Genomic DNA, 16385 nt, shown 5'->3' on the forward strand with positions numbered 1-16385 from the left:
CTCTTTGTGTTAGAGGCTCTCACAGCTGAATATCCTTTTGTGGGAATGTTCTTAGCTAATTGCAGGTGCAGAATCTCAGCAGCCGGTTCCTGGAACCACACCTTCAGAAGAAGACAGGTCGAAATCAGCACCAACCTCTCCATGTGATCAGGGTTAGATACCTGTTTTGTTTCCATACCAATAAATATTGCTTTAGTGTCCGTCTCTATGAGGAGTAATAGTGCTGTTACAATGGACCCCGGCCTTGATAGACAATCTGATTCAAATTAAACAAGGAGTGTGAGCCACAAAAAGTCACCTTCAGGGATCTGGGAATCTGATGGGAAATTTGTGAATTGTAGTTAAAAAAAAAGAAAAACCTTTGAAAGGGGCTGATTCTCCTCTCCTTTACACCAGTATATTCCATTGACTTCAAAGTGAAACTCAGGGAAACTGTGAACCCACAAGAGAGTTCACGTGAACCCTGAATCTTCAGAGGAGTTAGTGTGCATTCCTCATTTATGCTGATGTGTCTGGAAGCAGAATGGGGCCTGTAGCACTAGAAAGTGAAAGTGTCAGCATGATCTATTTATTTAGATTGAATGCCTTGCATCACATTAAATGTAGTGGTCACCCTTAAAAACGTATGAATTTCATTAGCTAAGTCCTTAGATAACTAAATAACTAAGAGATTCAGCAGTATATTTCTTATAGTGAGAAGAGGGACGGAATTGCCTGCAATAGCATGGGACTGGACTGGACTGAACTGGGTTTGTAGAGAAGTCAATCTGTTGTTCCCACCTTTTCACAGAAATCAAAGAACTTGAAAACAACATTAGGAAAGCTTTGTCGTTTGACAATCGAGGAGAAGAACACAGAGCAACGGCAACATCATCAACAGACAATCAGCTTAATAAACCTGGGGAGAATGGTGAAAACGGGGAAGTCAAACAAGTCCAGACCAAACGAATGGGCCTTGAAGAGTTCAACTTCATTAAAGTATTAGGGAAAGGTAGCTTTGGCAAGGTTGGTGGCTTTCTCTGATTTGATGGATTATTTTTGACTCTGCTGTATGCAATACTAATGTTAATATTGCCTAAAGTGCTCCCACCACAGGGGTTTCTTTCTTGTCTTTCTTATTGGGATAGTCAGCTTTCAAAATAGTAATTTTCATGCATATGTATCCTGCTGATCAGATAGAAATTAATTTACTGTTTAAATCATTATAAAAAATGAGGGCTAAGAGATTTGAACTAGATGTCAAGATTTCACTATTGAAATTGCATTAACTAAACGTAGAATAAATACTACTTGACAGGGCAAATAACAACAGTGGGTGTATTCCAATAGGAAGCAGGAGTATAGAAATGACATTACGGGATTCTGTGTTTGTTCTCTCTCCAGGTGATTTCCACTTCAAATTTGCTCACTTTGCAAGGCAAATGATGGGTGGTTGTTTTGTCCAACTTCCAGCTTTAAAAATTCCACATGCCATGTGAAAATTAAGTTGTATTTGGTCTCCATCCCTCCTCTAGCTGAGTAGCAGCAGCCTGATGGTTTCATTGATGATGAAAGAGACCAAGATATAATCCAGTTCGTTCTGCGATAGTTGCATTGTGCCCCTCAATGCTAGCAATAGTAAAATCATGGTTTTCTCAACAAAGGAAGCAAAAATGATTTGAAGGCTGAAGCTGTGCTAAGATTTTATAACAATTCCCCCCGCCCCCCGCAAGCCAGGCAGACCTCACCTGATTTTGGTTTCATTATTGATGTGAAACCCAGATAAGATTCACTCAGTGTTTTAAATGTTTGAGTGAGCCTGGACTATATTTTGAGCAAACATGAGCCCATTAATGGTTTGATGAAAACCTTGCAAAGCTCTGTGGTTTTGGCTGAGTTTGACTTTGAGTTGACCAAATGAATTTGGAATGAGTGAAGCTTGTATAAATTCCATCACATGCCTACACACGTGTTGATCTACTGGCTGCTTTCACTGGTGCTAGTGCTTGAAAAATGAGCATGCAGGTATTTTCTGCATGCAGATTTGCATGCACACTAATTAAGCTGTTAATATTTTAGCATACTTCTTGGGAGGGAGAAAAGGGGAAATAATTAATGGAATTATGGGGGTTGGGGCACATGACTTGTGAGGAGAGGTTGAGGGAACTGGGCTTATTTAGTCTGCAGAAGAGAAGAGTGAGGGGGGATTTGATAGCAGCCTTCAACTACCCAAAGGGGCATTCCAAAGAGGATGGAGCTAGGCTGTTCATAGTGGTGGCAGATGACAGAACAAGGAGCAATGGTCTCAAGTTGCAGTGGGGGAGGTCTAGGTTGGATATTAGGAAACACTATTTCACTAGGAGGATGGTGAAGCACTGGACTGGATTACCTAGGGAGTTGGTGGAATCTCCATCCTTAAAGGCTTTTAAGACCCGGCTTGACAAAGCCCTAGCTAGGATGATTTAGTTGGGGTTGGTCCTGCTTTGAGCGGGGGGTTGGACTAGATGACCTCCTGAGGTCTCTTCCAGCCCTAATCTTCTATGATTCTGTGAATAAAAATAATGAGTAATAATTTACTGACTGGTCTGATCTTCCTCACTGTATCTTGCAAGGATTTATCTGGAATTCAGAGGTAGCACTAAGAAGATAATAGTGAGGGCATGTGGAAACAAGAAGTAATTATTTCCAAATTGGCAAATCTTTTCCCTTAGGCAGCAGAACCGGTGCAGTTCCACTTTGCGGCACTAAGTGGAAGAAGCAGGAGCCTGTGGAAGGGCTGAAAACACCATGCATGCTTCATAGCTTTAATTCTCAGGGGGCTCACTCTGGGTATGTAGACATACGCACTGCAGAGGGTATGTCTACACTGTGATTAAAAGCCCACAGCTCCGAGTCTCAGTGCCCAGGTCAGCTGACTCAGGCTCATGGGGTTGCAGGGCTATAGAATTGCCATGTAGACATTTGGGCTCAGGCTAGAGCCTCTGTGAGGGGGAAGGGTATCAGAGCCTGGGCTCCAATCCAAGCCCGAACATCTATACTGCAATGTTATCGCCCCGCAGTCTGAGTCCCACCACGAGCCCAAGTCAGCTGACTCAGGCCAGCTGCCACAGGTTTTTTTTCACAGTGTAGACATACTATTGAAAGCGAGTGAAGGTGGAAGGGAATGTGCGGAGCTGGAGCTATACAGAACTACAGTAATTACCTTTTCAGTGTGCTGTGCTCTGTGGTGAGTAAGGGGTAAGGATGAAACATGGGAATCTGCTGCTACACAGATCCACGCTTGATTCCTCCAAAATAAAGAGGTCTCTGCCTATACAGGGGTTCCTGCAGTACCAGTTCTGGAGCAGCTCTTTGTCTCCTTATTCCTCAGTACCCCAATCAGTCTCCATAGAGTACCTCTGTACCATGCCCAGACAAGCCAAACTCAGGTTTGAATGGGACAGGACTTTTCCCTCAAATAGATGTTGATTTTGGGTGCTCTTTTCAGGTTGTCACAGTGGTGAGCATTGTTATTTTGAATGACAACGTTGTTGCAGCACTTTCCAAAAGGGGAACTAAACCCATATTATGCTCTAGCTTTGCCCCCTTCCCTGTTTTCCAGATCTCAGCAGTGGGGCAGAGAAGGCAAGCTGTAAGGTACTGGATAACAAGGATTTAACGGCCTGCATTCTTAACTAAACTGAACGAAGCATACATTGCGTGGCTGATATTCAAAGTTCTACTAAAAGTGTCCATTTTAAAATGTGAATTTCTTCAGCTACTTAGCTACATAAAATAGACAACCTGAGAGTGCTGTGTGAGTGCAGTTATCCTTTCAATTGCTCTGTACTTTTCAAATCTGTACACACATTTTTTCTATTGCATTTAAATTTGTCACGTATAATATATTTGTGTGATTGTCTGTGCTCTATATAAGCAAAGATTTCTACTGATTCTAGGTCATGCTAGCTGAGCTAAAAGGTAAAGATGAAGTATATGCGGTGAAAGTCTTAAAGAAAGATGTCATCCTTCAAGATGATGATGTAGACTGTACAATGACAGAAAAGAGAATTCTGGCATTAGCACGGAAACATCCCTATCTAACACAACTTTACTGCTGCTTCCAGACCAAGGTATGCTAAATAAGCCTGTTGATTAACTTTCATCAAGAGAGCTGTACAACAGTATTGTTAAGTATTTGCAGTTCAAAATGAAGCTGCATAAAAGGTACCAATACATAGTGTTTTGAAATATTTCTTGGAGGATTTCAGTGACGCCTCAGAAGCATGAAATTTGAATGGGCTCTACTTTTAACTTGCATGTTGTCAAGAAATCAAAGGAAAATGGTATATCCAGCTCTGCTTGCCCAGACAGAATCTTCATAGCAAATATAGTGCCATTATTAAACAGCATAAATACTGTGTTGCCTTGTACGTGACAGAAGATGGCAGTAGAGAAACAACAATAGGTTACTGAGTTATCCTTTCTATGTACGATAATAGGGTATATCAGTGGCTTACATAACTGAAATAAAAATGTTGTTAGTGTCCAGTATGCAGAGAAAGAGAGAGCCAAATTGTTCATTAAAACTCTGTTTTCGTTAACTCTGACAGAAATAAGATTACAGGAGAACCCTCCTGCGGTTCATATTTTCAGTTTCTTATGCTGTAAAATGAAGCTGATGTTTGCAGAGTTCAAAAAGAAGAGGAGGCAGATATGTTGCCCTTCAAATCAACTCCTATAAAACTAATGCTGTCCATGAGGTAGGAGGACAGCAAAAGCTGATAATAAGATCCTTACTCCCTAAACTATTCCCTTCTCGACTGTGTGTTCACTGTTAGGGATTCTGATATGGAATCCCTTTGCAGACTGGGGTTGCTACCAAAATGTAAGCACTCTGTAATCTGAAACATTCTGTTTGGATGGTGAGTGAATTGTTTAGACTCTCTGAAACTGTTAATTAGGATGTTAGAGACTAATCCTGTTCAGTGCTAATTTCCGTACTTCATCCCCATAGCCCTTTATTTCTCTCTGTCATCCAGCAGAGCAGACAACAGTCGTCTGTTTTTCACCTGGTAGATAAAGGTTCTCTTGTACTTTGTCTCACCCTGTTGACTTCAGTGGGAGTTTTGCCTAAGGACTGCAGAATAAAGCCTAATTTGTGAATAAGCGGTTTTGTTGATAGAATATCACTTATTGTATCTGGTTAAAACCTTAAAAATATCCATAACCTTAAAAAGTTCTTTTAAAATATTACATGTTCCAAATCATTAACCCCATTTAAGTCCATGTAAATTTTGTCGTTAACTTAAATGGGACCAGGATTTGGTCCTTAGAGAAAACACAATATTTAGACTTAAAATGTATTAATACATAAATAAATGGATATATATAAAATAGAATACTTGAAAATCATTATATTACTTACCAGCCAAGTCCTGAGTTCAGAGTTCTTTTTCAGCAAAGGATGATATTTGAATTCTTGGGGCAAAGTCATCCTTGGTGTAACTCTATTAAAATAAGTGGAATTAAACCAGGAAGAATTAGCCCATTGTACCTAATTCAAAGACATTAAACCAACATTAGGCATAACAAAAATCTTACTGCTTAGTTGCACAGCAGAACCAAAAATGTATATGCACAAATGAGCAGTTAAATGTTTACCTGACTTACACTTGAATTTGCTATGGCTTTACGTGCAATTGTGGTAATTAGATGCATGCAATTATGGAATATCTGTGCCTAAATTGCCTTCTTCCCGCTCTCCAAGCCATTTCCCAGTGTAAGAGATTCACAAATTTGTATATAGCTCCCACTGACATCCTCTCAGTCCTCTGTTCTCCTCCCCCTTTGCTTCCATTCAGGCCATCTCTCCACCAAAGAGACTATTCAATACTTCCCCTCTCTCAAGGAGAATAACTAGACTAGAGTTTGTGGTCAGTTAAAACTTGAATGAACTGATCACTAAGTAACTTGAGTGAACTAACGAATTTACAGTCCTTAGTCTAGACACCAAACAAGTGTTGTTCCAAGACACAGTGAGATATATTTGACTGTGATAGTCTCCTATGGGAAATAGTGGGGACCCCCATTGGTTTCTGTGAAACTTTAATCATGCATAGACCTTTTGCTGGCATTCAATGCAGGGGTTGATTTCACTCAAATGTTATATTAGCAGAGAGCAAAACCTGAGCTTGTAATTCTCACAAGAAACCTGAGTCTTTAAGAATTAAGCTCGTCCTGTTAAACAACAGAAAAAATACCATGTGACCTATGTGTCCAGTCAAAACAAAGCAACACATCTCAATAATGAAATATTTCGAAGAACTGCTTGTGAACAATCTACAAAGGACTCTTTGTAGAAGTTGTACATAAACATAATTAATACATCTGCAAAAATTGTAAACTGTGTGTGAATTGGGGGGAAAACAGCTATATTATTCACTGAATTATTTGCTCAGCTCCAATAAAAAACCAGGTAGGGAAGCAGTTCTTAAACAAGCACAGTGTACAATAAAAATAGCTTTGCTGAGACAAAGTCTTTTGCACAGTAGAGCCAAAAATGTTTCAGACGTAAGTGTCGGATTAATTATTTAGACTAAAATTGTCTGCAGTAGGAAATCAAGGTTCTGAGCCTCTCAGAACGGGGCCCTACAATAATGATCCTGCTGGAATTAAATTTTACAATTCAGATATATCTTATTGCTCATACTGGGGAGGGCTGGCACTGTATTAAAGTGCTTGATGTTTGTTTTCTGTAAATAACTTTGTTTTATCTTTTATTCCCTTCCCCACAAAAATTAACACTTCTAAAAGGTGGGAGCTTTCCCTTGCATACTGTAAAATGTAATTAAACCTATGCAGACAGTGCAGAGAAGTTGCTCAGTACAGATTGCATGGCAAGACACACTGTAGTGTTTGCCTTCATAATGTGGTGTTGTAGCCATGTTGGTTCCTTATGTTAGAGAGAAGGTGGGTTTGCTAATATCTTTGTCTTTTATTAGTGAAAGAGACAAGCTTTCGAGTTTACACAGAGCAGACCTGAAGAAGAGCTCTGTATAAACTCAAAAGCTTGTCTCTTTCACCAGCAGAAGTTGGTCCAATCAAAGATATTACCAAACCTACCTTGTCTCTTCATAAGGTAGACATTTTAATCTGTTCAGATATCCTTTTCATTAAGATGTTTTTCTAAATTATCCTTTAGTCATCATTGCTATACTACGGAAAATATTTTAAATTATTTTGGAAAGCCATGGGCCCAATTCAGGAACTAGGTCAAATGGATGCTAATATGCTAACTTACATGTTAATATTGCTTTAACAATGCTTCTCGGTTTTGACTGGCAACAGTGTCGAACAGCCTCCCCAGAAGATGAGAAGAGCATACATTGGGTCCATAGCCTGCAGACATTTACACACATGCTTAACTTTAATTACATGAATATTCCCATTTGACTTCAAGATTGGAACCATAATCTGTACAAGGGTCTCAACTGAGCAAATCATGGAAGCATGTGTTTTACTTTAAGCAAGTGCTTAGATTCATTGACATCAAAGCCAAGCACGTGTTGAAGTTCTTGGTGAATGGGGATGGATTTAAGCATGTGTTTTGCTGAACTGGGAGACTAGAAGAAAAGTAAAAGATATTTGAAAACTTTTGTGAAACTCCCATCTGTTGTTCACCCATCTTATAAACTGAACAAATAATGCAGGGGGAGATGTTGAATAATTAAATTAAAATACCGGTAATATCATGAAAGGAATTGTTCCTAACTTCCTAAAACACAACCTTTTGCTGCTGAATTTTTTTCATGTTTTGTTTCAAACCTAAAGGTAAACTTTTCTAAAAGATTGATCAAAACCAGCTCAGTGTTTTGAAGTTACTTGAACATAGAATAAAATATGCTTTCAATATATTTTTATTAGAAATGTTATGCTTGAATAATTTGAAAAAGGAAGGATGCTAGATGCTTCAAATGTGGTTTGTTTTGTAGACAGGTGGTCAGAGTAGATGGTCATAATTGTCCCTTTTTGCCTTATAATCTATTAATTATACTGAGATGTTAACATCAAGACAATTTGATGAAAATTAGTTTTAACAGATGGATTGATGAATGTTTAAGGTCAGCTTTCTAGTGCATTTGCATTGGAAATTTTTCTTCCTCATGAATATGAATGAGAGTATAGTTATTCCCCCAAGCCCTCATGAGGTTAGTAACCATTATCCCCATTTTATAAATGGGGAACTGAGGCACAGAGAGATGTTACACGGGAAGTCTGTGGCAGAGCTAAGAACTGAACACAGGTCTCCGGAGTCCCCGTTCAGTGCCTTAACCACAACATCATCTCTCCTCTCTTCTATACTGGAGTACTTCTCCAAGGATAGTGTGTGTTGTTTCTAAAGAAAAATCTAGCCATTTAATACATTTCTGCTATTCTGTTAGAAAATAGTCACACATTTTAATATGAATATGTAATGTGTATGTCTTCATACATTTGTGCACATGTATCATGTTTGTGATTAAGAAATCTAGATTTGTTAAATTTTATCTTTAGAAGTCAGCTTGTACTTTGGGCATGAAGCAGTAATAATAGGAATAAAGAGCTGCTCGTAAGGTGGGGGGAGCATAGAATACTGTGTCCTTATTACAGATGGCATTATCTATCGTAAAAGTTTCATTAAAATGATGTGGGATGTCAAGTGGCAAGAGGAATAAACTGGCTAGTTTGAACTTTCATGCTATCTGTCATTTATAGGTCATGATGTGACTCATTTAATGCATATTTATCCAATTCATTGGTCTTCTGTATTTAATTTATAAACCAGGTTTCTGGAAGAGAAATTTCAGTAATTTAAACAATATATTTATTTCATCTTTAAAGTGCTTTATGAACATACATTAATATCCAGAACACCCCTGCCATGAAGGTGAAATCAGTAGGCATTGTTATCTCCGTTGTACAAATGGAAGAGATTAAGGCCAAAAGTGACCGCTAATTTTGGCTTCCTCAAATTTTAAATACCCAACTTGACACTTTGAGTCTGGCTTTCAGAGGTGTCTAAAGTTGGGCACTCAAAATTAGTAGTCACTTTGGGAACTTTTCATCAGTGACTTCCCCTAGTGTGAAAAAAAATGAGTCACTACCAGAGTCTGACTTAGAACTCAGGTTTCTGGCTCTCAATCCTTTCTTCAGACTGGTAGACCATGCTTCACCTGCGAATGGAGAATGTAGAGAAAATAATATTGGGTAATATAATTTTGCCCCTGTTTATTGGTAGGACAAGCAGGAAAGATTCAAGAGTGAACTGTTGAAACATGATTCACTACATGGTGCAAGTATAGAGTCCTATAAGTGTGTGTGTGTGTGGGGGGGGGGGTTTCTTAGTATGCGGGTAAGCTTTTAGTCTTTCAAGAAATACTGTGTTGTTGGTAGTTTTGTTACACAGTTTTCCTTCGAGAGAATCTGTGGCAGATAACAGGGAGATTTCTAGAAAAGGGGATTTCCTGCATGCTGTTTGTGACTGCCTCTGTTCCAGGACAGGTGTGTCTATATGTGTACATGAAACAAGCTAAACTTAGGGTATTCCCACTGATTTCCCTCCACTGGGAAGGCAGCCTGCAGGACCTCAGAATTCTGCTACCACTCGACAGGGAAAATCTGATGTCGGAAGCAAGACATTAGTATCAGAAGAAGGGGCGGAGCTGTTATCAGAAGAGGGGCATTAGTGTCAGAAGAAAGGTAATTATCTATGGATGGATGTATAAAAGAAAACCCTGACCTCAGCAGAAAAGGGACAAGAACCTGAGACAACATGAACTAGTGACTTTGCTATTGCTGTTGATTCTTATGTGGCAGGCAGTTGGATACTGGGATGAAGGACAACAGTATAAAACCATAAAACAAACAGTATCATTTAGCATTCACGTATTATGGAAGTGATTCCATTTTTCACCTTATCAGAGTATGCTCAGCAGGGATGTCAACTCACTCTGTGCAGAAGACACAAAGATCATTCTGTGCAACGTAGTTAGGTCACCTAACCCCCCATTGTAGGTGCAGCTAGGTTGATGAAAGAATTGTTCTGTCAACATCTTAGACAGGTGGCTTACCTATATTGATGGAAGAACCTCTTCCATTGATGTAGAAAGCATCTACACCAGTGGTGGACAACCTGCGCTGCTTCCCGCAGCTCCTGTTGGCTCGGAATGGCAAACTGTGGCCCCTGGCAGCTGCAGGTGGCCGTGCAAATGTAAACAGACAGTCTGGTGGCCCACCAGCAGATTACCCTGGCGTGCCCACCACTGCACTGCAGTGCTACAGTGGCACATTGCAGCACCACAGCCCTGCCATTGTCCATAGACATACCCTTAGATTGTGAGCCCTTTGGTGTAGGAACCATTTCGTCCTTTGTGTTTGTACAGCTCCTAGCACATTGTTGTTGTTGGAAGGATGTTCTTGTATTTAAAGCACTGACTACAATTTAGGAGATTCAGTTTCAGTTCACAGCTCTGTCACAGATTTCCTGTGACCTGGGCAAGCCACCTAATCCTCTGCTTCAGTTCCCAATCTGTAAAATAGGAATGATAATTCTTCCTTTTCCCATCCTTTGTCTGCCTTGTCTATTTAAACTGTAAGCTCTTTGTGGCAGGGGCAATCTCTCACTATGTGTATGTACAGCACCTAGTACAATGAGGCCCCTGATACCAGAAACAAATAAGTCATTAGAATCTATGCCTTAGTTCCCTGACTACTGACTAAAAATGTCAATATTATCAGGAAATTTGCATCCAAAAATTAGGCTATGCTAAAAAATAAACATACAGAAATTAATATTAATAGAAATGGCATGTATTGTTATTTAAATGACAGTGCAAACCGGTTTCTGTTTGTTTAAATGTTTGTTTGTTTGTGTAAATATTCCCATGCAGTTTTCACAATTCACACACTGCAGTATTATGGATAGCATGAGAACGAGGAACTGGAATGGACTAGTCTATTTTTATTCCTAAAAGTGAAGTACTGAAAGCTGAACAGACAGTGTAAATGGTGAAAAGTAAATAAGATTATAAAAGCTCTTTATTTTTTAAAGTAAGGTGGTATAAGTAACAAAGGTAATATTTTTTGTTTTGATACATGATTTTTAGCCTGACAGAGTTCCTTTAAGAAGTAGAATGTTTGTAAGTAGAAAAAAATAGTTCTTGATTGCATTAAAGAAGTCCCCCCCACCCCCATGTTTATTTAACAGGCTAGTAAATGTCTTGTGTGATAATAGCTCAGGGTGGTGTCATTTGAGATCTACAGTGCAAATTAACCTCACTGGCTGGCCAGTTACATTTATCTGGGACAAATCAGAGGTTTCTAATCCATTTTACCTGGTATTCTTGTGCTTTGGTTGCTAGGCAGCTAAACTCATTATGTAGTAGTTGCGATAGGGTGTAATCTGTTTAGGACAAGTTTGCACTGCCCTATGTTACTGGTTAGTGTCACATTAGAAATTTTGTATGGCTCAATTTTGTTATGCCTGTGGCTTCAGTGGGATTGTGTATGTGTAACAGAGCACTGGATTAGCCCCAGTAACTTTTAGATTAATCAGAGCTAAAATATTTTAACACAAGGTTACATTAATACATTGAGCAGAGACAAATTTTCCACCAGTAAGCGTTAACTGTGTGAAAGGGCTGAATACAATGGTAAACATACAATATACAACAGAGGTTACTAATACTTATATTGTTTTATTAGTTGGTTCCAACAGACTTATTCAAATCACAAGTGCAAACAAAATGAAGTTCACCTGCTCGGCAGATATTTCATGAAATGCAAAGAGGTACCAAGGACTAATATCTAGTGATGACTCAGGCATCGTACAGTGCAGAGAAACCCCGACAATCTGATGTAATAATATTGTGCTGAGTATGACACTTCAGGAATTACTTCAGGCTGTGTGTTTAATTTAGATATCCCAGAGACTGTAACATATTATGACTGTTTAGTGATCCGTGCATTGTTTAAAAGTACATATTGTAGTTGAGAATAGTCGGGATGGTAAAGCTGATGAGTAAATACTGTAATTATTGTCTCTCATACACACAAGTTTCTGTATCCAGCTTAGTGACCTGATTTTGGAAAACTTGCTGTTATGCTGCTTAATCGCTGCTAGCTGTTCTTGAAAGATTATTGAAGCCTGGTTAGCTCACTGAAGATCCATTGTTCCCATTAGCCCTGTTAGTTTTACACTTCAAGTCCCGGCTATCAGAGCAGTCAAACTCCATCAGGGCCCATCTCCGTACTTACTCCTGTAACTTAGGCTTTGTCTACACTAGCACTTTTGTCGGCAAAACTTATATCAATCAGGAGTGTGAAAACCACCCCCCCGCCCACCCCCGACTGACACAAGTTTCACAACAAAAGTGCCAGTGTGGTCAGCACTATGTCGGCAGGAGACGGTCACCTGCCGAAATAGCTACCACTGCTCGTTGGGGGTGGTTTAATTATGCTGGCAGGAGAGCTCTCTCCCACTGGCAAAAGGGCGACTACACAGGAGAGCTTACAGTGGCCCAGCTGCGGCGGTACAACTGTGCCACTGTAAGGTCCATAGTATAGACAGAGCCTTAGAGAAGGCATCAGTCAAAAATATCTAAAAGCTTCTCTTTTTAAGCTAGTAACGGTTTTTATTTTGAGAGTTTGATGCAGCACCCACCCTTTTCAAATCCAAATACATGACTTGCTTCTGGTGTGCATATATAAAAGTGAGTGTTGCAGCTGCAGCTCCACATTTTGCCCTGGTTGTAACCTGCTAGGGCCTTGTCCACACTTAGGAATAGCCCTGATTCAGCAAAGGATTACCAACTTTCACTGTAGCTGCACTGGTATAAACAAGGTCAATCTAGGTTCTGCACTGATTTGAGCTAATTACGGTTCACCCTGAACCCTGGTTTACCCTTCTCTATGTTTAGGAGTCAGCACTGGTGTAGCAATACCAATTGCTGCTATACCTGAAGATTCACCATCCAGCTTGTCTAGTGAATTTTGTACCAGAAATGATTGAGTGCAGAAAGACATTTATTTGAGTAGCAGGCAGAGTCAGAAGCGTGAGGGCCTACCTGCTTTCTCCCTACAGATTGTAGAACTTTACACACTTTCCCCGTTGAGAAACACATTGCCAGTCCTGTTGAGGCATGTCTGAGTACAGATGCATTTTCAGAATACCATCCACAAGCTTTACTAACGTTTTTCCTGCCAAAATTATCTGTCTTGTACACCCTACTTTGGCAGGGATCAAAGGAGACAAGGAATGCCATTTTCCAAAAATGGGCAAATGTGGTAGTGAGGTTTGTAGGGAGAGCAGAACTTGAATACACATGTCTGTTGCAGAATCCACATTCCCCTTACAAACTCTATGGTGTGTTGCCTTCACTTCAATCCAAGTGACTATTTTAATGATTGTTTTTGTTTATTCCTTACGAGGTGTTTTTTAAATTGACATGTTTGTATGAATGGTGCATTTGTTCTCAACTGGAAGGAATAATTTAACAATGCTGGTTTAAATAAATCCAGTGTTTAGGGCCAATTGTGGTTTTTAAGCTGTTTGACACATTTCAGTGTGGAGCTGAGAAGGATGAAGATGGTTCATGTTGTAGCAGGAGCCTCTGGAAGAGTTCTGGTCTGCTGTTTTGTCACAAGTCTGGCTGGGTGGTGTGTGGAGTTACTGGGGACAAGGAACCTCTCAAATAATACATCAACAGGGGGAGGTCAAGCGGGGGGGTTGAGCAGAGAGTGCTGCTGTCAAATCAACAGCCAAGGGCTCTGATGTTCCATTCCCTCTCCCCTTCCTCCTGTGTGTGAAGAAACCTTAGCTTTCAAGGTCCATTCAGTGGGAGGGGTCCTGGAAGCATGGTGGGGTGGGAGCAGACCCATGACTCTGGTGCTTGCCCCGCCTTTCTGACCCCAACCTCTCTGACTTTTAACTGTGAGTTTTCCTCAAAACCATGCACATTGGGCACAGTTGAGCCTTTGCAAGGCATAGCCATGGCTACTGGATACTATGGGCTATCATACTGGTGTCTGTTGTTGGAGGCCTTCTGCCACTAAAGCATGTAATTAAGTAGTAGGCCTCGTGTGTGCTGAGGGAATGTGCACAGAAGCAAATATGCCCAGCAGTACTAGATGGGGAGGTCTCTGAGTTACTACAGATAATTCTTTCCCCAGTGTCTGGCTGGTGGGTCTTGTCCACATGCTCTGGGTCTAACTGATTGCCATATTTGAGTTCGGGAAGGAATTTTCCCCCAGGTCAGACTGGCAGAGACACTGGGTGGTTTTCACCTTCCTCTGCAGCATAGGCCACGGTTCACTTGCAGGTTTACACTAAGGTAAATGATGGATTATCTGTAACTTGAAATCTTTTAAATCACGATTTGAGGACTTCAGGAACTCAGCCAGAGGTTAGGGGCCTGTTACAGGAGTGGGTGGGTGAGGTTCTGTGGCCTGCAATGTGCAGGAGGTCAGACTAGATGATCTTGATGGTCCCTCCTGGCCTAAAAGTCTGAGATGTAGCATACACTCCCCCACACCATGCAAGCTGCATAGCACTCCTAGCTGCTAGGAGCATGTAGCACCACTGGCAGCAGTAACACTCCCTGAATCCTCCCACTCAGCGCATGCAAAATCCAGATTGTGGCTGGAGGTCTCCTTACCCGTGTGTACCCACAAAGGGCCATTCACTGTTTGGCTCTAATGTAGGCTGCATGAAATGTATCTGTAACAGCAAAGCCCATTACAATAACCGAAGCAGGGAAAACTGATGCTGACCTCGGTATCTGTCAGGTTATCATTTATGCCTTACTAATTGTTTAAACAATGCTGAAAGAGCCACTGTTTTACCTGAGTGATTGAGAGAGAATGTTTTACACACTGTTTGTTAGCTGCTGCTCTTACAAGTAAACAACTACATCACCCTGTAATGACAGGTAGGGAGGAGGTATTGTTTCATATTCTCTGTGTGTATATAAAGTCTGCTGCAGTTTCCACGGTAAACATCTGATGAAGTGAGCTGTAGCTCACGAAAGCTCATGCTCAAATAAATTGGTTAGTCTCTAAGGTGCCACAAGTACTCCTTTTCTTATCACCCTGTAAGAAGACTCCAGAAAAAGGAAACTGTACATGAAAATCTGATTCTTCTGCAGCTTCTTTCCAAACGCAGGATTAGTTTGGGCACTTTATTACTTTTTTTTAACAGCAGCAAGCTCAGTAAATGGCAATTATACATCAGAGTATTTCATCATGGAAAAAAGAGTTGAATCCGCAGAACATTCATTTTGCATCTTCATCTAAACATCCACTGCACTGGTTTGTTTTTTTAAATCTCTCACAAAGTAATAATTCTAGTTTTAGGTTTATCACACACTTCACATTTCCATGGGTCAGAATGAATAATTCTGGGTTTGAGACTTGAGAGTTTTCCATAGTCTATATGTTAAATACTATGGTCCAAATTCAGATAGGGGATACTTTAACCTACACTTTCTTTCTGTTTCTCAGTGTGTAGCTTATACCCACACAGACTCACTTATACACAAGTGGAACGGATGTTAGCTGGTGGAAGGGAGTCCAATTTATATCACTTTATATGTCACTTCTGAATTTGACCTATGCATTGTTCCCATTGTATGAGATGCAGTAACTTCGGCAAAATGACTGAGCTTCTAATGTGCTATCGGTACATGCTTTGTATTCTTGATGGAGGCGGGTTGATTCTTATCGAATATTTTATTCCAATATATTAAGAGTCAAATTGTGCCTAACCTCTGTGCTGGCACCTGTGTGTAGTGGAATAAAAAGGGCGTAAGAAGCCCCTTTGTACACTTCAAAGGAATGGCAAGGATACAGACCCATAATCCCACTTCACCAGCCAAGAGTGGAGGGAGATCAGATGCTTCTATTCTGTTCTATTCAGGTTCTTATACTGTGCTCATCGTCGTGGTATCTGACTACCTTCCAGTATGGCATTAAGCACTGTGACTACACGTCCATCATTTGGTGTTCTCTTGTCCTCTCCCCAGGGGGAGAATGAGATGCAGTGGAGCGTCTTGCTATGCTCTGGAAGAGAGGTGATGTGTCAGTTGTGTTCCCTCTCTGTTCCCTGGAAGCACTGAGCCTCCACACTGCCTGTAATGCAGGACTAGGCCTTAGAGGCATAGTCAGTCCCTTAGGCTACACCTACATTGCAAGCTGGGGAGTAATTTGCAGCTGGTGTAGATGTACCTGTGCAGGCTGTGCTAGCTTTAATCTAGTCAGTTTATTAAAAATATCAGAGAGGATGCCGTGGTATAAGCTTCAGCCTGGGCTATACAAGCCTAGTTGGCCCTTCTGGGTATATACTTGCATTGCTAGCCTATGCTGCCATGTCCTCACTGCTATTTTTAGTG

The 16385-nt window shown here is 40.6% G+C and overlaps 1 protein-coding gene and 1 long non-coding RNA gene across 8 annotated transcripts in view; one reads left to right on the forward strand and one right to left on the reverse strand.

Moving 5' to 3' along the window:
* Nucleotides 1-5969, reverse strand: part of LOC125633554 (uncharacterized) — a 47322-nt gene extending 41353 nt beyond the window's left edge. For both annotated transcript variants that reach the window (XR_012667774.1, XR_012667775.1), the window contains exons 1-2: nt 5623-5969; nt 5387-5468 (exon numbers count right to left, since the gene is read on the reverse strand). This is a non-coding gene — a long non-coding RNA (uncharacterized LOC125633554). The remainder of the gene's footprint in view (nt 1-5386; nt 5469-5622) is intronic.
* The window catches only part of PRKCE (protein kinase C epsilon), a 524967-nt gene that overhangs the window by 339696 nt on the left and 168886 nt on the right, over nt 1-16385 (forward strand). For all 6 annotated transcript variants that reach the window (XM_048842980.2, XM_048842979.2, XM_048842982.2 and 3 more), the window contains 3 exons: nt 56-152; nt 791-1005; nt 3918-4091. In XM_048842980.2, the coding sequence (XP_048698937.1) occupies nt 56-152; nt 791-1005; nt 3918-4091 (486 nt within the window). The remainder of the gene's footprint in view (nt 1-55; nt 153-790; nt 1006-3917; nt 4092-16385) is intronic.

Source organism: Caretta caretta, chromosome 3 (assembly GCF_965140235.1).
Source record: "Caretta caretta isolate rCarCar2 chromosome 3, rCarCar1.hap1, whole genome shotgun sequence".
NCBI lineage: Eukaryota > Metazoa > Chordata > Testudines > Cheloniidae > Caretta > Caretta caretta.